This window comes from Scylla paramamosain, chromosome 23 (genome assembly GCF_035594125.1).
Source record: "Scylla paramamosain isolate STU-SP2022 chromosome 23, ASM3559412v1, whole genome shotgun sequence".
In the NCBI taxonomy this organism is placed as follows: domain Eukaryota; kingdom Metazoa; phylum Arthropoda; class Malacostraca; order Decapoda; family Portunidae; genus Scylla; species Scylla paramamosain.
Window position 1 is genome coordinate 16,296,881 of NC_087173.1, and position 26,277 is coordinate 16,323,157.

The following is a 26,277-nucleotide window of genomic DNA, read 5'->3' on the forward strand; positions in this document are numbered from 1 at the left end:
GGAAAAAAGGAATGTGATGAAGAATGCAGCAAAAAAATTGAGCTTTACTGATGTACACATGATTATGGAGAACACAATGACACTGGGTTCAGTAAAACACCAGATAAAGCAATAATGGTCAACCATCCCAACTTGACCTAATCTTCACCAAGGAGCCCAAGATAGTCACAGAAGTTACATGCAATCACCCTACTGGCAAGAGTGACCACATTCTGATTGAAGTGGAACTGAAAGATGTATCATTTTTAAAAAACAAGAGCACAAGGAAGGGAGATTAGTTTATAGCAAAACAGACTTTGAAGAACTCAGAAAATATTTCATATAGACAGAATGAAGCAACTTTTCATATCAGAAATGGGTGTAGAGCACAAGTGGAAGCTCCTGTTGGAAATCTATAAACTGGGAGTGCAACAACATGTACCAAATTAAAACAAGAGACCAAAATTAAAGAGTATTTAAACAGGAGGTGTGATGTGGCAAAGGATAGAAGAGACAGAGCATGGAAGAGATGGAGGAGAAGGAGACATCTGAAGAGGTGGTTGGAATATACAAGTGTAAGAAATTAATATATGGAAATATATAGGGAAGAACAAAAGAACATAACTGACAATTGTAAAAATCAACCAAAACTCTTCAATAGATATGTGAATGGCAAATTGGAAAATAAATAAGAAATAAATAAATTATGCAGAGATGAACTGGAGTATGAGGGCGATTTGAAAATGGCTGAGATTATGTATGTGCACTTCCAAGCAGTCTTTAAAAGGGAGAGTGACTTGGATGAGAAAGGACAGGAGCAAGAAAGATCAGTTCCTATGGGGGGATATAGAGGTCACAGTCTGTAAAATTAAAAAGTTAATGGGAGAGTTGGACATGAGGAAGTCACATGGACCAGACAGAATTGCAAACTGAATATTAAAAGAATGTAGCAAGGAGCTGGCAGATAAAATACATAGCATTATAAAGAGTTTACTAAAGGAAGAAAAGTCCCAAGAGACCAGAAAAAAGCAAATATTGTACCAATATATATGTATAAAGGTGACAAAGAAGACCCAGTATCCCTAACAAGTGTGGTGGCCAAGATTTGTGAAAAGTTATTAAAGACAGATGGACTAAACACCTGGAAGTGAACAGCACACTGACCACAAGACAATTTAGATTTAGAAAAAATAAATCATATACCACAAATCTGATATATTTCTACTCTAGAATAATAGATATAATTCAAAAAAGGGATGGATGGGCTGTGTATTCCTCAATTTAAAGAAGGTTTTTGATAAAGTGACACACAAAAGACTGCTAAGGAAACTAGATATCATAAGAGGAGTGCAAAGAAAGCTGCTGGATTGGATGAGTGAGTTTCTGAAAGACAGGGAAATGAGAGTGATAATTAGAGACAAGTGTTCTCCCTGGAAGGAAGTTATCAGTGGAGTCCCACAGGGACCAGTATTAGCCCCATTTATGTTTGCAGTATATATTAATAGCATAGATGAAGGAATTAATAGTTATACAAGTCTCTTTGCTGACAAAGCTAAACTATTAATAAGAGTGAGTAACAAGGGTGACTGTGAAATGTTGCAGCAAGACCTTGATAAAGTTTGGGAATGGACCTGCAAATGGGAAATGGAGTTCAATATCAAGAAATGCAGTGTAATGGAGTTTGGAAAGAGCAAGCAGAGGATTTCAAGGCAACATAAACTTGGAGGAGAGATCATAATGCAATCAAAATCAGAAAGAGATCTGGGAGTATTCATATCAGACAACATGACACCTGAGAAGCTGCAAATAAAATTGTTGGAGAGACTTACATCCTATTGAAAAATAGGATGTAAGTGGGCATTTACTCACAAGGATGAAGAAATGGTAAAGAAACTGATCATCTCTCTGATAAGGCCAAGATTGGAATATGCAGTAGCAATGTTGTCACCAAGCACAAAAAGAAGCATCAGGAAACTTGAAAGGATTCAAAGAGCAATGAAAAAATTGGATCCAAGCTTGTCAGAAATGTATGAGAAAAAGCCATCAAAACTGGAATTAACAATGCTGGAACAGAAGGAAAAGATGAGACTTAATAGTAATTTATAGAATCATGATTTTTTTTTATGTAGGAAGGACAATGGCCAAGGGCAACAAAAAAACATAAATAAAAAAAAAAAAAGCCCACTGAATTAGAGACGTCGCAGTGAGCGTTTTGATACCAGATAGCGCCAGAATTTTTAATTCTCGCCGGAAAATAAATACTTTTTGGGGCGAGGTTTTACAAGCTTACAAAGGTGTATCGTTGCACAGTAATGTGTCTGAATTTTAAGTCAATTAATTTCGTGATAACTGACAGCACATGACATTGTTTGAGCCTCTATTCATAATTTCAGATAATATTCTTAAAAGAGCCTATAAGTGTATCAAGGCAGGCAATCTGTAATTTTCTACTGACCTCAATGGAAGTATACTAATATATACTTGCATTTTCATGTACTAAACAACAGGCAAATCCATTTAATGTAAAGAAAATATAATTTTGTATCAGAGACTTTATTTTTGCGGTACGATCACTATCCTCGGGTACTTGGGCAGCGAGCAAACCAAAACACAGACACTCGACTACCCTGCACAATGGATACATCACCGCCACAATCATGGACTACAGCGGAATTAAGAAAATTCTTGAAAGAACGAGCTATACCCTATTCTGGATATAGTAAAGCAAAGTAAAGGCCTTTGTATCGGCAGAACTGAGAGGCTATTGTTTACACTTTACACTCCCTAACGGCGCGCGGCGCTTTCTTTAACTGAAGAATCATGATCAAGATAAGTACGTCGTACGTCCGCCAGCGGTGCTGTTCTTTTTTTATTTCACTGATTACTTTCATATACAGGACGTGTCAGTGATATCTGATATTTTTCAACATTCCCAGATAAAATGCACAAGCCAAAGTCAACATCCTTTTATTTTTACTGTTTATACTTACTTAAAAAAAAATTCATTACCTATTTTTAGTTTTATCTTATAATTCAATTAACAAAGCCTTACCATACACCAGTAAGTATGAATATTAATATTAAGGGTTATGTTTTTAATTTTAGATACACTTGTGCAGCAATTCATGCTGTACTTTTCCTGCACATCGATTTCAAATTTAGCTAAGTCACCCCTTTGCCCCACGAAATCGGAGACAATTAAAAATGCTGGCGCTGATAGGTATCTACCAGCCTCACTGCGACGTCTCTAATTGCCAGTCCCTGAATAGAGTCTGAAGCAGTAGTCAAAAATTGAAGGATAAGTTTTTTTTTTTTATGTAGGAAGGACACTGGCCAAGGGCAACAAAAATCTAATAAAAAAAATGCCCACTGAAATGCCAGTCCCATAAAAGGGTCAAAGCAGTGGTCAAAAATTGATGAATAAGTGTCTTGAAACCTCCCTCTTGAAGGAATTCAAGTCATAGGAAGGTGGAAATACAGAAGCAGGCAGGGAGTTCCAGAGTTTACCAGAGAAAGGGATGAATGATTGAGAATACTGGTTAACTCTTGCATTAGAGAGGTGGACAGAATAGGGGTGAGAGAAAGAAGAAAGTCTTGTGCAGCGAGGCCGCGGAAGGACGGGAGGCATGCAGTTAGCAAGATCAGAAGAGCAGTTAGCATGAAAATAGCGGTAGAAGACAGCTAGATGTGCAACATTGCGGCGGTGAGAGAGAGGCTGAAGACAGTCAGTGTCTTGAAACCTCCCTCTAGAAGGAGTTCAAGTTATAGGAAGTTGGAAATACAAAAGCAGGCAGGAGTTTATCAGAGAAAGGGATGAATGACTGAGAATACTGTTTAACTCTTGCATTAGAGAGGTGGACAGAATAGGGGAGAGAAAGAAGAAAGTCTTGTGCAGTGAGGCCACAGGAGGAGAGGAGGTATGCAGTTAGCAAGATCAGAAGAGCAATTAGCATGAAAATAGTGGAAAGATAGCTAGAGATGCAACATTGCAGTCATAAGAAAAAGGCTGAAGACAGTCAGAGAACAGGAGTTGATGAGACAAAAAAACTTTCCACCCTGTCTAAGAGTGGTATGAGTGAAGCCTCCCCAGACATGTGAAGCATACTCCATACATGGATGGATAAGGCCCTTGTACAGAGTTAGCAGCTGGGAGCGTGAGAAAAACTGGGAGAGACGTCTCAGAAAGCCTAGCTTCATAGAAGCTGTTTTAGCTAGAGATGAGATGTGAAGTTTCCAGTTTAGATTATAAGAAAAGGACAGACTAAGGATGTTCAGTGTAGAAGAGGGGACAGTTGAGTGCCATTGAAGAAGTAGTTGTCTGAAAGGTTGTATCAAGTTGATAGATGGAGGAATTGAGTTTTTGAGGCATTGAACAATACCAAGTTTGCTCTGCCCCAATCAGAAATTTTAGAGAGATCAGAAGTCAAGCATTCTGTCGCTTCCCTGTGTGAACTATTTACTTCCTGAACGGTTGGACATCTGTGAAAAGATGTGGAAAAGTGCAGGGTGGTATCATCAGTGTAGGAGTGGATAGGACAAGAAGTCTGGTTTAGAAGATCATTGATGAATAATAGGAAGAGAGTGGGTGACAAAACAGAACCCTGAGGAACACCACTGTTAATAGATTTAGAACAGTGACCATCTACCACAGCAGCAATAGAATGGTCAGAAATGAAACTTGAGATGAAGTTATAGAGAGGATAGAAGCTGTAGGAGGGTAGTTTAGAAATCAAAGCTTTGTGCCAGACTCTATCAAAAGCTTTTCATATGTCTAAAACAACAGGAAAAGTTTCACCAAAATCTCTAAAAGAGGATGACCAAGAGTCAGTAAGGAAAGTCAGAAGATCACCAGTAGAGTGGCCTTGACAGAAGCCATACTGGTGATCAAATAGATGGTTATGAAGTGATAGATGTTTAAGAATCTTCCTGCTGAGGATGGATTCAAAAACTTTAGATAGGCAAGAAATTAAAGCAATAGGACTTTATTAGAACAGTCACCCTTTTTAGAAACAGGCTGAATGAAGGCAAATTTCCAGCAGGAAGGAAAGGTAGATGTTGACAAACGGTTAAAAGAATTTGATTAAGCAAGGTGCAAGCACGGAGGTGCAGTTTCGGAGAACAATAGGAAGGACCCCATCAAGTCCATAAGCCTTCCGAGAATTTTAGGCCAACAAGGGCAATGAAAACATCATTGTGAAGAATTTTAATAGGTGGCATGAAGTAGTCAGAGGGTGGAGGAGAGGGAGGAACAAGGCTTGAATCATCCAAGGTAGAGTTTTTAGCAAAGGTTTGAGTGAAGAGTTCTGCTTTAGAGATTGATGTGATAGCAGTGGTGACATCTGGCTGAAATAAAGGAGGGAAAGAAGAAAAAATGTTATTGGAGATATTTTGGGCTAGATGACAGAAGCCACGAGGGGAGTTGGATCTTGAAAGATTTTGATACTTTCTATTAATGAAAGAGCTTTTGGCTAGATAGAGAACAGACATGGCATGGTTCTGGGCAGAAATATAAAGTGCATGAGATTCTAGTGATGGAAGGCTTAAGTAGCTTTTGTGGGCCACCTCTCTATCATGTATAGCATGATTGAGATAGTGTTAAAGCAAGGTTTGGAAGGTTTAGGTCAAGAAAAAGAGTGGTGGATAGAGAAGACCTAAAAAGGTGGACATGAGAGATATAAGAAGACATGCAAGTAAGATTAAAAAAGATACAGAAGGAATATGAAAATGAACAGCTTTCCCCACAGAGTAATAGATGTATGGAATGGACTGGATGAGAGAGTAGTATGTGCAGAGATGATACATGAATTTAAGGTCATGTTAGACACCACAAGATACAAAGATGGGACAGCACAAGCATAGCTCCCCTCCCATACATTACAACTACATAAATGCAACTAGGTAAATACAACTTTACAAATAACCACAAAAGAAAATGAAAAAAAATGATAAAAAAAATTTAAAGCCTGTATCACACTGACAACTTTTAAGCATCATTTGGTATTTTGCTGACATCTGATACTTGATCCTGGCACCTCTTGACTTCAAAGAGAGAGCCATGCATGATGGTCCTCTTGATGGCATTACCAGCATATGTGTACGAGTATATACTGGAGCAGCTGATGCCACACAGACTACAAAGGAGACTACACATTTCAGTAAAAGAGAAATGACCAATCATCAATCATAGGTGGTCGAGAGGTTCTTGTGATATGTGTAGGGACAATAAGTGCCTGTGCCACACAATCAACCCAAATTAAAGCCTCATTATTTAAGATACTGAAGTGTTTTCATGAACACACGGGAAAGGAACGGATCAAATTTATCTACTCTTGGTTGCAGAATTATTTAAGAGATTGCAATACAAGTGTCTAAAATGTTTTGAGTGTATAGAACAACTGTTTAGTAATGAAAGGATTAAAGAGCACAATGAGAGAGGAATTAAGGGGGATGTCCAGCATGATGGGTTTGCCATTCTATTTATTTGTTTTACACAAAATTTTCTACAGTGGTAGGTCATAGCATTTATAACACCTCTTTAAATCTTCAAAAATTTTTGAAAAATTAAGACCCCTTTTCAAAATTCTAAAACAAAAAAAAAAAAAAACTATTTTTGCATGTGATATTGTGTCACACGTGTAGGTACACTATTGATCTTTAATTGAGCACGTTTGAAATTTTTATTCTTATCACTGAATTTGAGAAAAAAGTATTTTCTCACAATTTTCAACTTATGGCAATTGATTCTTCATGAATTTTAACAATCCTGAAGATCTGATGGGAATCTGAAGTAAAGGCTGTTTCAGGCATTTATATTAGCAAATATGTTCTGAGATACGGGCCCCTAAACATTTCCATTACTCATCATTATTAGTCATCATTACACTTTATTATTACACTGTCTGTGTTGCTACATCATTCCTTTATATATTTGTATGTTATAAAAATACTTTGAAAGTGATATTTTTTGCTTGAGTGGCTCTTATTTCCCACCTCATGCCCTTCTGTGATGTGGTATTACCTCATCATAGCCTAGGTGTTTCAGAGCTACCACACTTCTCATTATTGCCAGGTTTTCTTCAAAATGCACCACTTTCATATTCAACTTTGCGTGCCTGGACATCCTCAGAAATGCAGGAAATAGGACAAGATAGTCATGTGGTGCTTTCAAGGAAGTGACACACATCCTCTCTCAACTAAGGCTGACAAGCCACTGAGACTGAAGGTGTTTCTACACTATGCCTCATGCCATGCTACATGATGCAGCATTAGGAGGGGATTATGGGTGGGGGGGGTTAAATATCCATACTATAGTGGACAATGCCCAGCATGCTGCAGCGTTGCCATGCTAGCCGGTAGCATTTCAACTGCTTGTGAGTCGGCTTGCACAGAGTTGAAAAAAAGGAGGGAAAGGAAGGTTTGGTGCAAAGAATGGATTTCTAGGCAGAGCATAAAGGGAAGTTTTACACAAATTTTCTCTGAACTTGAAAGAGAATGCAATGATGATTTTAAGAACTACATCAGAATGCCTGTGATTTAATTCTACAATTTGCATCTAGGCTTGCACTCTTCACTGCCTTGTTCTTGTAGTTTTCATTTCTAACTTGCTACTGGCATGGATACTCTTTCAAAAGTTCAATGAACAGCTGAATGTTCCCACAGGTCCACTCAATGTTTTGGTCTATCATAAGCAATGAATGAGAGAGTGAGCTGTACCCTCCTTTCTTGTCAGAATCCAACTGAACCACCACATGTCGGTGCACGCGTCATCACCATGAAATGCCCACACCCCAGACTTGACTATGATGCACAGCATACCGCTTCACTAACTCAATACATGGTAAAAACTCTTGCTGCTGCACAGTGTGTCACACAGCACTGAGCTGAGAGTACCACTTACTCAGACTTCCCTTTAAGTGTCACCAATCATATTCACACAAAAAATCAAAAGATTTCATCAATTTTTTATACTTTTTGGAAAAAAAGACACACGCTACTGATGTAAACAAAAGCATGTGGCTGAGTATGAGGCATTTAAATGGGATTTAAACAAATTATTGCATGTTTTGCCATAAATCTTTGTGAAATAATTGGGAATATGTATGCCTACCATAATTTTTTTCACAATAGGTCTTTTTTATTTTTCTCCCAATCAGACGTCTCCCTAAAGAAATGGTCTGATTTTACTTGTGCAGTTTACAAAGGAGATCTAATGTGTCACTTTTGTGCTTAGTTTTATACTGGCACTTTTGAAATGCAATTAAGCCACACACGAAGACTCACACATCACTGACCCTCACTACCAGCTCAGCAGTGCAGGAGTGTGTTTGCAGGAGCTCCTCATGGCGCTCCTGGTAATACTTGGCAATGAGGGCTTCTGTTGGCAGCTTGAGGTTGGAGAGAGTCTTCTTAAGGGACAGGTACTCTGCAGGGCATGGATCAAATCTGTTAAAGTTGAAATATTTGTTTTTATATGAAAGGAAGCAAGTCAAGATAATTATCAGGTAAGAAAAACTTGTTTATGACTTTAATAAAAACTTATATCAACACATATAAATTTGTAAGAATGTATCACAGTAATTATATTCCAAGTATTCAGAACACACTAAATAACATTGGTGAAATATTAAAATCAAATACTGCATGAATGCTAAATGACAAAAGCTTCAGCACCATGCTAAAGGACCAAAACATAAACTTTTTGAAAGAAATATAGTCTGTGTGAAAGACCAACAGCCCACCAGAAGTGCAGGCACACTGTGGCTCCAGTCCAGTGTGATCTATAGGAGTGAAAAAGAACCAGCAGCGTTCCAGCACTATGAAGACACCCTTGAAGTACTCAGCACTATGACTCTGAAGGCACAGGAAAAAAATGTAGATTCATAGAGACTCTGATACTAATATAATTGCACAGTTAATGTAGTACAATGACAAGATGGCTATGTCTTTTACACATGAATATAACAACTCAGTTTACACCATCATTATATATAAAGTCCAGAGAAGGAAGAATCTACATTTGCAGACATATATATGAAGTGTTGCCACACTATCCAGCAAGTTTTGCTGGGCATCCTACCATATGGCAAGTCCTTCACCAAGACTAATTTGTTATTTAAACAAAATTATTGCTGTGATGGTCACTACAGATATACTTTACTTATAAGACTGAGATTTACTGCTTGTGCATGTCAATAATGCTTCAGAATGGGAATATTTCCTTGGCTCTGTCAAAACTTTTAGACATAAACTCATCCTTTCATTCAGTTTTAATCATGAACAATGCTATGTTATTCACAGCATTATTTCACATTAATGAATATGCTATAAAGTCCAAAGTAAGATGACTGAAAAAAATCAAAGCCTTTTGTTTATTAGAAAATATAAATATGAAAATGCCTTTTTTTTTTTAAAGGAAGGAAGATCTATGGGCAAAAGCAAATTCAGGAAAAAATCTTGCTAATTGTCTTTTCAATGAAGGGAAAAAAAGAAATACATAAACAAGAGCCAATTCAGGTTTGGAGATTACATGAAACTCCTTCATTTGTGTCAAGTTGCAGATACAGCCAGAGTTCCAGTGTCTTCCAGGGAAGGGAATTAAAGAATGAACTTGCATTAGTGAGAGAGTAAGTAGAGATTCTTGTGCAGTGGAGGGGAAGACATGTGGTAAGCAAGTTCAGAAGAGAACCTAATGTGAGAATAGCAGTATAAGATAGCAAGAGATACAACAATGGGACAAAGTGAGAGAGGTTAAAGAGTCCATGAGAAGATAGGGCATCGATGAGGCATAAAGCTTTTGACTACCCTGTGTGAGTGGAGCCTCCCCACACATGAGAGACGTACTCTATACAGGAGTGAATAAGTTCCCGGAATAAAGTGAAGAACTGTGAGGAGGAAAAAAGCTAACAGAGATAATACAGGACACCTAGCTCCTCGGAGTCTGTTTTGGAAAGAGAAGAGATATGAAATTTCCAACTCTGAGTTTTAGCAGACAAATCAATAATGTTTAATGTTGAAGAGGGGCAAAGTTTTGTTGCTTGGAAGACTGTGCTGAGTGAATATGGGGAGGATAAGAGCTTTTAAGGCATTGAATGAAAGGTTTGTTTTGCCCCATTCTGAAATATGAGAAAATCTAGTCAGAAATCATGTGGCATCCACTTGTGAATTTTCTAATTCTTGCAGAATTACACATCTGGAAAATAATGCAGAATAGAGTCTTAAGCATTAAAGTGATTAGGAGGGTGAGTAAGATTTAGATCATCAATAAATAATAGACAAGAGTGAGTGGAAGTATAGTCCTGTGGAACACCACTACTGATTCGCTTAAGAAAGGAACAGTGGTCATCTACTAACTACTGCTGCAACTGAACAGCCAAGAATAAATTTGTGATGAAGGAGCAGTGGCAGCTCATGTATAGACACAGTGGAACCACAACACTTACTTTCACTCAAAAACATACAATGTTGGGATTCTTTTTCCCTTCCATTTTTTTTTATCTTTATACTTGTACATTATATTTAATATTATTATTATCAATAATCCTAATGCTTGACATCAGTAGCCATCCTCTCATTCATGCAAAAAATACAGAAATCTTTACATGGATCTATACACTCCACAGTTCCAGTGACGCAGTGTTTGGCTGTTGCAAGCAGGTGCACTTGTTCTCCCGTGTGGGAGGTAGTGTTTATGCACGGTTGAGGTGGAAAAGTTAGCTGAATTTATCATTAGATATAAATCACATATATATATATATATATATATATATATATATATATATATATATATATATATATATATATATATATATATATATATATATATATATATATATATATATATATATATATATATATATATATATATATATATATATATATATATTATGACCACAAATCCCTGTCCCATCACAAAGCTGCCACACAGAACCCTGTGGAACCCCACTTGAAACTTTCTTCCAAGCCGACCTCTGATACTCAATCCTTTCTCAGCAGAGGATCTATATATAGATGTTTAAAAAATGGTGCTATTTGTCAGTGCATCTCCATATAAATGTTTGCTCCCATATGACTACAGTAGGTTGTAACAGCATCTAAATATACATGCTTCTTTTCTCTTAACACAAGTATTTAAAAAAAGTTCTATTTGGCATCTTAGGCCTGCTCAGTATCCAGATACCAACCAAGAATGCCAGTCAGTGACAGATACTGCCTGTCCTTTGTCAGTGGCTGACATGCATAGCACCACAGCTAACACTCTAGGGATTCTTGCATCTTTTTATTAATTTCTCTTTTCCTCATAAGCTAATATTATGTCCAAGAGAAAGAGACCAGTAAAACCAGAAGATATAATGGCTTTGCTGGTGCAAGATGTAGATGATAATTTTTTGGATGAATTTGATGATTCTGACTCATATAGCATTAGTTCTGACACTGATAGAGAATCAGAACCTGAAGTTGAGCCAGATGGCCAGTCTGATGTTGAGGAAGAAGGGGAGGCTGATGATGATATCCAATATAAATGGCAAAATCAATCATCTGTAAAAAGAGAACATTTTCCCTTTATGGGAGACAGTGGTGTAAAAGTTATCCTGGAAGATGACCAGTCACCTTTGGAAATAACTTCATGCTCTGTTTGATGATGAGCTGCTGGATCTGATTGTATCAGAAACCAATAAAAATGCAGCAAAAGTCTGTGTAGAGAAAAGAAGGAAAGACAAAAAGGAGAAAAAGTAGAGATTTATTGTAGAGACACTAATAGAGGAGAAATGTATGCATTCCTTGGATTGCTGCTTTTATAAGGAATTATGAGAAAACCATCTATTCTTATCACTCAACCAACCAGCTAATGTCTACTTTTTTGGGGGGGAAAATGTACATCGTCAGATTTGCTCTTCAGCTAAAGTACCTGCATTTCATTGACAGAGAACATGACAGTGATCCTACATATAAATTCAAGGTTCTGCACATTCTTAAACAAAGATTTAAGTCATCTTATGTTCCAAAGCAAAATGTTAACATTGATGAATCTCTCCTACTTTGGAAAGGTAAGCTTAAGTGGAAGAGATACATTCCACTAAAACAAGCTAGATTTGGCACTGAGAGTTACATTCTAGCTGAGTCTGATATTAGATAAGTTTGCGATCTTTTTGTTTATACTGGAAAAGGAACAAACTATGAATTTGAAATAGATTTGTCAGATGAGAAAGTGAAAACACTGACAAAGCCTACTAAAATAGCTTTGAGACTAATGCAGTCTCTTCTAAATCAGGGCTACATTCTGGGAGTTGATAACTTCTATTCATCACCAAAATTGTTTGGAAATTCTACTTGCTACTAAAACAGATGCAGTAGGCACTGTGAGATTCAACAGAAAAATGCTTCCTCAAGAAGAAAAATCCAAAGTTCTAAAGAAAGGTGAAATTATGGTACAGCACAAGCATGTACCTGTGAGGAGGAGGCAGTAGACATCTGCTGAAATGATAATTATTCCCAGTGAGGTCTAAAGCACTGTTCAGGGGGTGCTGTGAACTTATCATTAAACTCAGCTGTGACCTCGCTGAACGTTTCCCTTTGTGTCTCACAACACAAGGGGGCAGTCACAGCCTGCCCTCTAAAGACAACTCTCTTCCTCCACACAAAACTACAAGCACCTAATAACACACACACCCTTCACTCAAAAATTTCAAAATCATCATGGCGACTCCTACACCAGCCTTGCAGTCCCCATTTGGGGAGGGGACCATAAATGTCCCCAGGTCGGACTGCCTTTCTGTCGATGACCCTAAGTGTCTTGACACCCCCTCAACTTTTTCTTCATTAACTTCTGCAACATTCGTGGTCCAAGATCTAATTTTCAATCTGTAGAACACCACCTCTCCTCTTCTAAACCTCATCTTCTTTTCCTCACTGAAACTCAGGTGTCTGAGGCAACTGACAGTAGTCCCTTTTCTGTTCCCTCCTACTTTCTCCATCCTCATTTTCGATCCAAAGCTGGATGTTGCGTTTATGTGCGCCATGACTTAACCTGCTCTTGTGCCCACGCTCTTGAATCTTCTGAGTTTTCCACCATCTGGCTATGACTACAGAGTCACTCTCAAACTAAATTTATCTGTGCTGTATATCTTTCACCTAACTCCTCTGACTATAAGAAATTCTTTTGACTACTTAACTTCCAAAGTGTAGCACATTCTGACCCTCTTCCCTTTTGCAGAGATCTCCATTCTTGGAGACTTCAATGTTCACCACCAGCTTTGGCTTTCCTCTCCCTTCACTGACCATCCTGGTGAACTAGCCTTCAACTTTGCTATCCTCCACGACCTAGAGCAATTGGTGCAACACCCTACTCATATTCCTGACCATCTTGGAGATACGCCCAGCATTCTTGACCTTTTTTCCTGACCTCTCATCCTTCTGCTCATGCTGTCACCCTTTCTTCTCCGTTGGGCTCCTCCGATCACAATCTCATATCTGTATCTTGTCCTATCGCTCCAATCCCTCCTCAGGATCCCCCTAAGCAAAGGTGCCTCTGGCGTTTTGCCTCTGCTAGTTGTGGGGATCTGAGGAAGTATTTTGCTGATTTTCCTTGGAATGACTACTGCTTCCTTGTCAGAGACCCGTCTTTGTGTGCTGAGTACATAGCACAGGTGATAGTGTCTGGCATGGAGGTGTACATTCCTCACTCTTTTCCTCAACCTAAACCTTCAAAACCTTGGTTTAACACAGCTTGTTCTCGTGCTATACATGATAGAGAGGTGGCCCACAAAAGGTACTTAAGCCTTCCATCACCAGAATCTCATGCACTTTATATTTCTGTCCGGAACCATGCTAAGTCTGTTCTCCAACTAGCCAAAAACTCCTTCATTAATAGAAAGTGTCAAAACCTTTCAAGATCTAACTCCCGTCGTGACTTCTGGCATCTAGCCAAAAATATTTCCAATAACTTTGCTTCTTCTTTCCCTCCTTTATTTCAACCAGATGGCACCACTGCTATCACATCTATTTCTAAAGCTGAACTCTGCTCAAACCTTTGCTAAAAACTCTACCTTGGACAATTCTGGGCTTGTTCCTCCCTCTCCTCCATTCTCTGACTACTTCATGCTGCCTATTAAAATTCTTCGCAATGATGTTTTCCATGCCCTCGCTGGCCTAAACCCTCGGAAGGCTTATGGTCCTGATGGGGTCCCTCCTATTGTTCTCCGAAACTGTGCCTCCGTGCTTGCACCTTGCCTAGTCAAACTCTTTCAGCTCTGTCAGTCAACACCTATCTTTCCTTATTGCTGGAAGTTTGCCTACATTCAGCCTGTTCCTAAAATGGGTGACCATTCTAATCCCTCAAACTACCATCCTATTGCTTTAATTTCCTGCCTATCTAAAGTTTTTGAATCTATCCTCAACAGGAAAATTCTTAAACATCTATCACTTCACAACCTTCTATCTGATCGCCAGCATGGGTTCCGTCAAGGCCGCTCTACTGGTGATCTTCTGGCTTCCCTTACTGAGTCTTGGTCATCCTCTTTTAGAGATTTTGGTGAAACTTCTGCTGTTGCCTTAGACATATCAAAAGCTTTTGATAGAGTCTGGCTCAAAGCTTTGATTTCTAAACTAATCTCCTACAGCTTCTATCCTTCTCTCTGTAACTTCATCTCAAGTTTCCTTTCTGAATGTTCTATTGCTTCTGTAGTAGATGGTCACTGTTCTTCTCCTAAATCTATTAACAGCGGTGTTCCTCAGGGTTCTGTCCTGTCACCCACTCTCTTATTATTCATTAGTGATCTTCTAAACCAAACTACTTGTCCTATCCACTCCTACATTGATGATACCACCCTGCACTTTTCCACATCTTTTCATAGACATCCAACCCTTTGGGAGGTAAACATTTCACGCAGGGAAGCCACAGAACGCTTGACTTCTGATCTTTCTAAAATTTCTGATTGGGGCAGAGCAAATTTGGTATTGTTCAATGCCTCAAAAACTCAATTCCTTCATCTATCAACTCAACACAACCTTCCAGACAACTATCCCCTCTTCTTCAATGACACTCAACTGTCTCCATCTTCTACACTGAACATTCTCGGTCTGTCCTTTACTTATAATCTGAACTGGAAACTTCACATCTCATCTCTAGCTAAAACAGCTTCTATGAAGTTAGGTGTTCTGAGACGTCTCCGCCAGTTTTTTCTCTTCCCCCCCCCGACCGCAAACTCTATACAAGGGCCTTATCCGTCCATGTATGGAGTATGCTTTACATGTCTGGGAGGGGTTCCACTCACACTGCTCTTCTAGACAGGGTGGAATCAAAAGCTCTTCGTCTCATCAACTCCTCTCCTCTAACTGACTGTCTTCAGCCTCTCTCTCACTGCCGCAATGTTGCATCTCTAGCTGTCTTCTACTGCTATTTTCATGCTAACTGCTCTTCTGATCTTGCTAACTGCATGCCTCCCCTCCTCCCATGGCCTCGCTGCACAAGACTTTCTTCTTTCTCTCACCCCTATTCTGTCCACCTCCCTAACGTGAGAGTTAACCAGTATTCTCAATCATTCATCCCTTTCTCTGGTAAACTCTGGAACTCCCTGCCTGCTTCTGTATTTCCATCTTCCTATGACTTGAATTGCTTCAAGAGGGAGGTTTCAAGCCACTTATTCATCATTTTTCTTAATACTGCTTTGACCCTTTTATGGGACTGGTATTTCAATGGGCTTTTTTTTTATTGGATTTTTGTTGCCCTTGGCCAGTGTCCTTCTTACAATAAAGAAAAATAAATAAAAAAAAATAGGATGATGTAAATGCAATAGAAGAATAAAAAATATGTGAACATGTTAAGCACAATATATGATGATTCTATGGAAGAAGTAACGGTAGGAGGAAAACAAGTAAGGCAGATGTGTGTATCAAATACAAGAAACATCATATGGCTGGAGTAGACCTGATGGACCAAATAATCTCAGTACAATCATCAGCTCAAAAGGGTGTGAAGAAATATTACAAGAAAATATTTATCAGATTGCTGGACATTGGAACACAACTGCCATGTAATTTACAAAGCTAATGGTGGACAAAAATGCTTTCATGACTTTAAGCAATAATTTGATCAACCAGATAATATGCTGGTGTTATCTACCACCTGAGGAAGCCTAGTTGTCATGTCTCCCTCAGGCCAAGTCTAGCTTGGCTCAGTGGAAGACATTTCATTGCATGATGGAAGTGATAATAAGAAAGTTGAGAGAAAATGTGTATACTGTGCTCTGCTCTTAAAAAAAAAAAAAAAAAAAAAAAAAAAAGCATATGTAGTTGTGATGTCTGTCATGTAACACTGTGCTGTACCATGATTCAAACTTTACCACACGCATGCAGCTTTACCCAGTTGTGGGCAGTTACACATAGATTACATGAAAAAAAAGAGAGATGGAGAGAGGAAGGGACACCACACCCACGTCACAAGTCCTGAACATTGCCTTTGCAATAGGTGTGAGTGACTCCAAGCCTTCATATAAATGTATGGATAAATAATATAACTAATTCATGGCAAACATTACAAAAAAAAAGCATCTCTATGTAGATTAATTTGTCTCTTCAAATTTGTGGCAGAGCCTACATATAGATGTCAATCTGGAATGTTCAAGTCCAGGGAAACTATATGCAGTTGAATGGCTGAAAGTTGACAGAATTTATTTAATTACTGTTCTCATCTCTCTACTATCTAAGAAGTGTGTGTGTGTGTGTGTGTGTGTGTGTGTGTGTGTGTGTGTGTGTGTGTGTGTGTGTGTGTGTGTGTGTGTGTGTGTGTGTGTGTTTACCTAGTCGTAATTTACAGAACCTGAGCTATGCTCATGTGATCCTGTCTCCACATTTACACTAGTCCAGTTTTTCCTTAAAGTTGTGCACACTTGCTATCGATACTACATCCTTACTTAGCTTGTTCCAAACTTCTGTGGGAAACTATGTTTCTTTATGTTATTCAAGTGTCTCTTCCTTTTCTTAGTTTTTTTTCTGTGGCCTATGTATCCAGTATTTTCTAATTCTCTTAGCAGTAGTTTCTCATTATCAGTTTCTTCCACTCCATTCCACAATTTATATATCAGCATTAAATCTCCACTTCTTTGTTCCAATACTGGTAGATTAATTTCCTTTAACCTGCCTTCATTTGTTAATTCCTCCAGTTCTGGAACCATCTTTGTTGCCATCCATTGTATCCTTTCTAGTTTTTTTTACATGTTTCTTCTTGAGGAGAGACCACACTGATTCTGCATATTCCAGCTTTGATCTAATCATAGTGGTAATTATCTTTCTCATCCTATCTTTATCCATGTGGTGGAATGCTGTTGCAATATTTCTCCCCATTCTATATGCATCTCTGAATATGTTTTCAACATGCTTCTCTGACTGTTGACTATCCTGTATTATCACTCCCAGATCTTTCTCTTCTTGTACTCACATTATTTCTTCATTTCCCATTTTATATGTCCATTCTGGTCTCTTTTCACTTTTCTTATTTCCATTACATGACATTTTTTTTCACACTGAGTTCTATCTCCCATTTCTTACTCCAGTCCCACATTTTATTCAAGTCCTCTTGTAGAATTTCAATCTTTGTTGTTTCTTATGTTTTTGTAATTTTGCATTGTCTGCAAACAAACTCATGTAACTCTTTACTCCTTCAGGAATGTCATTTATGTAGATCAGGAAAAGTATTGGTGCCAGCACTGATCCTTGTGGTACTCCACTATCTACTTTTCTCCATTTCAATTTTACATCTTTTACTAACATTCTCATTTCTCTTCCCTATAAGTAGCTTTCCATCCAATTTACTATTTTTCCATTTAATCCTCCTACATCTTCCAGCTTCCATAGTAGTCTGTTGTGGGTAACTTTATCAAAAGCTTTTTTTAGATCTAAACACACACAGTCAAGCCTTCCATCCCTCTCGTGTTATATCAGTCACACTCAAATAGAAGCCCATCAAATTTGTTATACTTGATCGCTTTTGTCTAAAGCCAGTTTTTCTGATATTATATCATGTTTTTCTAGAAATTTTGTCAATGGCTTCTTTATCACTTTTTCACACATCTTACATACAATGATACTGGTCTATAGTTTAGTGGTTCTTCTTTCTTTCCACTTTTATAAATTGGCACTATGTCTGCTCTCTTCCATTCCTTAGGCACTCCAGTTGATAATGAGCACTTATACTGGTTCAATTAATTGTTTCCTGCACTCTTTTAAAATGACACCTGATACTCCATCTGGTCCTATTACTTTTCTCTCTTCCAGTTCCTCATCATTTTATAAATTTCTTCTTTGAATACTGTAATTTTCTACATTTGCTTTTTTGTCTCCTGATCTTGTTGTTCTTTAAATTTTGATTCTTCTGTGAAAACTTGTTGAAACTTTTTGTTTAGCAATTCACTCATGTCTTTTGGATCTTCCTATGTTTTTTTTTTTTTTTTTCCCATCCTTCAACCGTTTTAGTTTCTCTTTTAGTTTAATTTTTCCATTTATGAATCTGTAAAACAGTTTTGGTTCATCTTTGAACTTTTCAACTACCTATATCTTTTTTTCATATCCTTTCTCTTCCTCTCTCCTTATTTTCACATATTCCTTTATTGTTATTTTAAAGTCTTCTTTATTTTTTTTTGTTTTGATTTCTTGTCATTTTTATCCTTGCTTCATCTCTTTTTTTCTTAGTTCTTGTTCATCATGCAATGAACCACATCCATTTTCCTTTTTCTTTAGGTTTATTAATTCTTGTCTCACATAGTTCCATAAAAATGTCATACTTATATTGCACATCATTTGCTCTTTTCAACTTTTCCCAGTCCATTTCTTCATAGAATCTCTTAAGATCATCTATATTTGCTTTCCCATAGTTTCTACTGTTTTCTTTGTATGATTCATCCTCTTCACTGACATCATTCAGTCTCTATTTCTACCAACAGAAATACCAGGAGGCAGTAGACACCTGCCAAAACGATGATTACTCCCAGTGAGGTCTAAAGCACTGTTCAGGGGGTGCTGTGAACTTATCATTAAACCCAGCTGTGACCTCACTGAACGTTTCCCTTTGTGCCTCACAACACAGGGAGGCAGTCATAGCCTGCCCTCTAAAGACAACTCTCTTCCTCCACACAAAACCACAAGCACCTAATAACACACACACCCTTCACTCAAAAATTTCAAAATTATCATGGCAGCTCCTACACCAGCCTCAGAGTCCCCATCTGGGGAGGGGAACATAAATGTCCCCAGGTTGGACTGCCTTTCTGTTGACGACTCTAAGTGTCTTGACACCCCCCTCAACTTTTCTTCATTAACTGCTGCAACATTTGCGGTCTAAGGTCTAATTTTCAATCTGTAGAACACCACCTCTTCTTTTCTAAACCTCATCTTCTTTTCCTCAATGAAACTCAGGTGTATGAGGCAACTGACAGTAGCCCCTTTTCTGTTCCCTCCTACTTTCTCTATCCTCATTTTCGATCCAAAGCTGAATGTTGCGTTTATGTGCACAATGACTTAACCTGCTCTTGTGTCCATGCTCTTGAATCTTCCGAGTTTTCCACCATCTGGCTACGACTACAAGGTCAACTCTCAAACTAAATTTATCTATGCTGTATACCTCTCACCTAACTCCTCTAACTATAAGAAATTCTTTGACTACTTAACTTCCAAAATGGAGCACATTCTGACCCTCTTCCCTTTTGCAGAAATCTCCATTCTTGGAGACTTTAATGTTCACCACCAGCTTTGGCTTTCCTCTCCCTTCACTGACCATCCTGGTGAACTAGCCTTCAACTTTGCTATCCTCCACGACCAAGAGCAATTGGTGCAATACCCTACTCATATTCCTGACTGTCTTGGAGATATGCCCAACATTCTTGATCTTTTCCTGATCTCTAATCCTTCTGCTTATGCCGTCACCCTTTCTTCTCTGTTGGGCTCCTCCAATCACAATTTCATATCTGTATCTTGTCCTATCGCTACAATCCATCCTCAGGATCCCCCTAAGCAAAGGTGCCTCTGGCGTTATGCCTCTGCTAGTTGGGGGGACCTGAGGAGGTATTTTGCTGATTTTCCTTGGAATGACTACTGCTTCCATGTCAGAGACCTGTCTTTGTGTGCTGAGCGCATAACAGAGATGATAGTGTCTGGCATGGGGGCGTACATTCCTCACTCTTTTTCTCGACCTAAACCTTCGAAACCTTGGTTTAACACAGCTTGTTCTTGTGCTATACATGATAGAGAGGTGGACCACAAAAGGTACTTAAGCCTTCCATCACCAGAATCTCATGCACTTTATATTTCTGCTCAGAACCATGCCAAGTCTGTTCTCCAAATAGCCATATATTCCTTCATTAACAGAAAGTGTCAAAATCTTTCAAGATCTAACGTCCCTCGTGACTTCTGGCATCTAGCCAAAAATATCTCCAATAACTCTGCGTCTTCTTCTTCCCTCCTTTATTTCAACCAGATGGCACCACTGCTATCACATCTATTTCTAAAGCTGAACTTTAGCAAAGGTTTTAGCAAACCTTTGCTAAAAACTCTACCTTGGACGATTCTGGGCTTATTCCTCCCTCTCCTCTACCCTCTGACTACTTCATGCTACATATTAAAATTCTTCACAGTGATGTTTTCCATTCCCTTGCTGTCCTAAACCTTCAGAAGGCTTAAAGACCTGATGGGGGTCCCTCCTATTGTTCTCCGAAACTGTGCCTCCGTGCTTGCACCTTGCCTAGTCAAACTCTTTCAGCTCTGTCTGCCAACATCTACCTTTCCTTCTTGCTGGAAGTTTGTCTACATTCAGCCTGTTCCTAAAAAGGGTGACCGTTCTAATCCCTCAAACTACCATCCTATTGCTTTAATTTCCTGCCTATCTAAAGTTTTTAATCTATTTTCAAGAAGATTCTTAAATATCTATCACTTCACAACCTTCTATCTAATCACCAGTATGGGTTCCATCAAGGGAAGCCACAATGTCTGATTTCTGGTCTTTCTAAAATTTTTGATTGGGGTAGAGCAAACTTGGTATTGTTCAATGCCTCAAAAACTCAATTCCTTCATCTATCAACTCGACACAACCTTCCAGACAACTATCCCCTCTTCTTCAATGACACTTAACTGTCCCCCTCTTCCACACTGAACATCCTCGGTCTGTTCTTTACTTATAATCTGAACTGGAAACTTCACATCTCATCTTTAGCTAAAACAGCTTCTATGAAGTTAGGCATTCTGAGACATCTCCGCCAGTTTTTCTCAACCCCTCAGCTGCTAATTCTGTACAAGGGCCTTATCCATCCATGTATGGAGTATGCTTCACATGTCTGGGGGTTCCACTCATACTGCTCTTCTAGACAGGGTGGAATCAAAAGCTTTTTGTCTCATCAACTCCTCTCCTCTAACTGACTGTCTTCAACCTCTCTTTCATCGCAACAATGTTGCATCTCTAGCTGTCTTCTACTGCAATTTTCATGCTAACTGCTCTTCTGATCTTGCTAACTCCATGCCTACCCTCCTCCCACAGCCTCGCTGCACAAGACTTTCTTCTTTCTCTCACCCCTATTCTGTCCACCTCTCTCACACAAGAGTTAACCAGTTTTCTCAATCATTCATCCCGTTCTCTGGTAAACTCTGGAACTCCCTACCTGCTTCTGTATTTCCACCTTTCTATGACTTGAATTCCTTCAAGAGGGAGGTTTCAAGACACTTATTCTTCAATTTTTGACTACCACTTTGGACCCTTTTATGGGACTGGCATTTCAGTGGGCATTTTTTTTAATGGATTTTTGTTGCCCTTGGCCAGTGTCCCTCCTACATAAAAAAAAAAAAAAAACATTACATTTTTCCATGAGGCGCACATATCTTAATTCTTTAGTTAGGTTGATTCCTTTCATTAATATTAGGTCAAGTCTTGTTGGTTCTTTATCTCCCCTGTATTTTGCATTTTCAATCACCCATTGCATCATTGTGTTTTCCATAGTCAGCTTCAGAAATCTTTCTCCCCATGCTATCTCATTTCATCCTACCTGTGTGTATTTACCTAGCTGTATTTACCTAGTTGTATTGTACAGGGCATGAGTAAAAGCTCATTTTGTCCTGTTTCCATAACCATATTTATCCAGTTTCTCTTTAAACATGTGCACACTGTTTGCCACAGCCATCTCTTCCTTCAAATCATTCCAGATTCCAATAGTTCTATATGGGAAGCTGCATTTCTTGATGTTGACTGAACATCCCCTCTTCTCTACTTTCTTTCCATGCCCCCTTGTCTGTTTCTTTTCCTTCTCCATCTGTGGTACCAAGTCATTTCTGTCTATTCTTTCTATATTATTTACTAATTTGTACATTGTTATCAGGTCTTCTCTTTTTCTTCTCTCTTCTAGTGTTGATAAACCCATCTCTTAAAGTCTTTCTTCATAGCTTAAGTCTTTCAATTCTGGTACCATCTTTGTCACTATCCTCTGTATTCTTTCCAGTTTCCATATATCTTTTTTTTTTCTATGTAGAGCCCGAACTACTGCTGCATATTCCAATTTAGAATGTATCATGCTTTTAATTTTCTTTATCATTTCTTTATGTTAATAGTTAAACACTACATTAATGTTTGTTAACAAGCTGTATGTAAAGCCAAATATCCCATTTATGTGTCTTTCAGGTGATAGTGTGTCCTGAATCATTACTCCTAAAAACTTTTTCCTCATTTCTTTTTGTTATTATTTCTCCTCCCATTTTGTACTTCCATGAAGGTCTCTTTACTTTTCCTATTTCCAACACATGGCATTTTTTGGCACTAAACTCTACTTTTCATCTTTGGTTCCATGCATGCATCTTGTCATTTTTATCCTTTATTGTTTACATTATATTTGCATCATCAGCAAACAGGTTTATATAACTATTTAGATCCTCTGTCATATCATTTACATATATTTGAAACATAGTACGTGCCAAAACAGATCCTTGCAGTACCCCACTTGTTACTCTGCTCCAACTTGAATTAGTGTCTCTGATTACTGTTCTCATTTCCCTCCCTTGTAAATAATTCTCCATCCATCTCAATGTTGCTCCCTTTAGTCTTCCTCCATTCTCTAGTTTCCACATAAGGCTTTTGAGGGGAACTTTATCAAATGCTTTTTTGAGATCCAGGTATACAGCATTAACCCATCCGTCCCTCTCTTGCACCATCTATTACTCTCGTATAGAAGCTCAGTAGATTTGTGACAGAGAATCTCCCTTTCCTGAATCCAAATTGCTTTTCTGATATTCCACCCATCTGTCTTTAATTACTATTTCACAAAGCTTGTTTACAATACTTGTTAATGACACCAGTCTATAACTTAATGATCCCATTCTATTTCCCCCTTTGTATATTAGCACTATGTTAGCTCTTCTCCATTCCCTTGGTACTTTTTCTTCTCTCAACAAGCTATTAATTATATCCCATATGGGTTGTTCCATTTGTTCTCTGCATTCTTTTAATATCCATCCATTTACTTGATCCGGTCCCATAGCTTTCCTAATATCCAGCTCTTCCAGCAGTTTCCTGATTTCTTGTCTCTTTACTTGTATCTCCTGTATTCCCTCATTCTGTGATATCACTTTTGGTGCCACAAATTCAGTTTCCTTTGTAAACACAGATTGAAAGCTTTCATTCATTAGTTCACTCATCTCCTCAGCAATTTCATAAATTCTTCCTTCCCTTTTTAACTTGTTTATGCCATCCTTGTTTCATTTTCCTGCTTACGTATCTGTAAAAGAACTTGGATTCTTCCTTGCATTTTCTTACTGTGTCACTTTCAAAGTTTCTTTCTTCTTCTCTTCTTATCATACTGTATTCATTCCTTGTCTCTCTGTATTCTTCTCTAGCATTTCTGTTCAGTTGTCTTATCATTTACCTCCATCCCCTGTCCTTTTTCTTTTTTGCTTCTACACACCTGGCATTATACCATTCATGTTTCCCAGTTTTCACTTTATAACTTGGCACAAACTGTTGCACCCACTCTCTATACTTGCTCAAAAATATCTCATATTTTTCTTGCACTACTTTACCTTCAAATAACTTTTCCAGATTTTTTTTTTCATTAAGTTTATTAAGTTCTGCAAAGTTTGCCTTAGCGCAGTTCTTTCTCCCATTTCTTTCTTGTGCAACACTTCTTCCTCTTGTAGCACTATTTCTATTATCACATGATTGCTTCTTCCCATTGGACTCAGACAGTGTATACTTGGTCTACTTTCTGGGGTTTTTGTAAACACGAAGTCCAACTATGATGGTTCTTCTTCTCCTCTGCATCTTGTAGGTTCATTCATTGTATTCACAATCATGGTTTGCATAAGTTCTTCACTCCATGACCCAAATTTTCTTTCGCTTCCATTTCCTCCCAGTTAATTCCTTTAATGATGAAGTCACCTACTAAGAGCACATTGTTACTTTTCCTTATTATTTCCTCTATACTATTTTTTGTTTCCAGTTGCATACTTTTAAATTCATTGGTCTCCATGCATTACTTTTTGGTGGTATGTACATCACAATGATTTTCCTTTTTTTCACTTCCTTTGATCTTAATCACAACCAATATCATCACTCCTTCTCCTCCCTTTCCTTTTCTGTCTCTCCTCCATGTGCTATATCCTTCCTTTTCAAATCACAACTTTATTTCTTTTAGTTTAGTTTCTGTTAAACATGTGACATCTGATTTATTGTTCTTTCAGTAGTTTTTAAGTTCTAATAAGCCCAACATCAAACCATCTACACTAGTATACATAATATATAATCTTTAAACTTCTGGTTGGTGATTTTGCATGGAATCTTTGTGCCACCATTTCCTCACTTTCATGTACACAACTTTCCAGGTGAATCTTCTCACTCATTCCTGTGTTCTCTCCTCGTTTTTTGATTGGGCCTCTGATCTAATTCTTTCAGTTTACTTCTCTCTTCTTCATTCATGTCTCTTTTTATCCATATTTCCTTCATTCCTTCTACTTTTACCAATTTTCCTGCTCTTTGCATGACATGTTCTGCTGCTGTTTGTGACATGAATTCTATTTTCATTGGTCTTGTTCCATTTTCTTTATACTTTCTGATCCTGTAAACCTCTTCAATTTGTTCAATTATCCACTCCTTCCTCTGCCAATTCTGCTATAATTTCCTGAGCCCTTTTCACTTCTCTCTCTGGCTATTTTCATGGGCAGGTTCTTCTCCTTAACCCCAAATACCACCACACACATCTTTCTCTTTACCAAATCTCTCACAAGATTACTTTTTTTCTTTTTTTATTTTAATCACCTGCTTTTCCATATCCTTAATGTGTTCTTGTTGCTGTTGTCTTATTATCTCCTCCATGTCCACCTTTTGTTGTTGTTCTCTCTCTCTTCTTTCCAACTTTTGACTTTCTCTGTCACTATCTCCTTCACTTCTCCAACCCTAACCTCTTTTTCAAAGTTTTCTTTAACTCTTTGTTCTCTTCCTTGAGTTTCTTAATTTCTTCATAGTACTTCTTGTTTAAGTCCACTATTTTTGTTACCTCTTCTCTCGGTTCTTTATTTTTTTTTTCTCTTTCTATCTCTCTCTTTTTCATCTGTAATATATCACTGAATATCTTTTTACATTGTCACCACCCAATTCTCTTTCTTCCTCCCACTCCTTTATCATCGCTGTTAAGCTACATATTTCTTCACATATTTTCACATTTTCTTCTTCAATTTTCCACAGTTGTTTATTTTTTGTGTGCTACACTGAGATCCTTTTCCTTGAAGCTCTCAAAAATATTTGGGCTCATGCCAGTCGTCATCTTCCCTATTGACATCACCAACCACCAGTGTTTACCGTGCATCACTCTCTCATTTCTCCCTTTCGGCCACTCTTCTAGTGACACTTCCCCTTCCCCAGCACCCACACCTCACACAAGATCCTATTATGGAGATTGTATTAAAAATTTGGCCCCCCTGCACATTCAAACCTAGGTATATCCTTGGAGCTGCTGTGGATGCATTCTTTATGGGAAGTTACATTTCTTGATGTATGCATGTGTGTGTTTATGTGAGTGTATTTATCTAGTCATATTTACCTAGTTGTATTGTACAGGGCATGAGCCAAAACTCATTTTGTCCTGTCTCCGTAAGCATATTTATCCAGTTTCTCTTTAAACATGAGTACACTGTTTGTCACAACCACATCTTCCTTCAAATCATTCCAGATTTCAATACTGTAGTTTAATACAGGAAGCTGTATTTCTTGATGTCGCTTGAACATCCACTCTTCTTTATTTTTTTTTTCATGCCCCCTCGTCCATCTCTCCCCCTTCTCTATCTGTA

The 26,277-nt window shown here is 38.2% G+C and overlaps 1 protein-coding gene across 16 annotated transcripts in view; it reads right to left on the minus strand.

Moving 5' to 3' along the window:
* Positions 1 to 26,277, minus strand: part of LOC135112281 (protein unc-13 homolog D-like) — a 149,296-nt gene that overhangs the window by 28,234 nt on the left and 94,785 nt on the right. For 12 of the 16 annotated variants that reach the window (XM_064026570.1, XM_064026572.1, XM_064026579.1 and 9 more), the window contains 2 exons: positions 8,718 to 8,829; positions 8,271 to 8,401 (listed from right to left, as the gene is read on the minus strand). In XM_064026570.1, the coding sequence (XP_063882640.1) occupies positions 8,271 to 8,401; positions 8,718 to 8,829 (243 nt within the window). Of the gene's footprint in view, positions 1 to 2; positions 6,111 to 8,259; positions 8,422 to 8,717; positions 8,830 to 26,277 lie in introns of those variants that run through there. The other 4 variants (XM_064026578.1, XM_064026582.1, XM_064026583.1 and 1 more) reach the window with 4 other exon arrangements.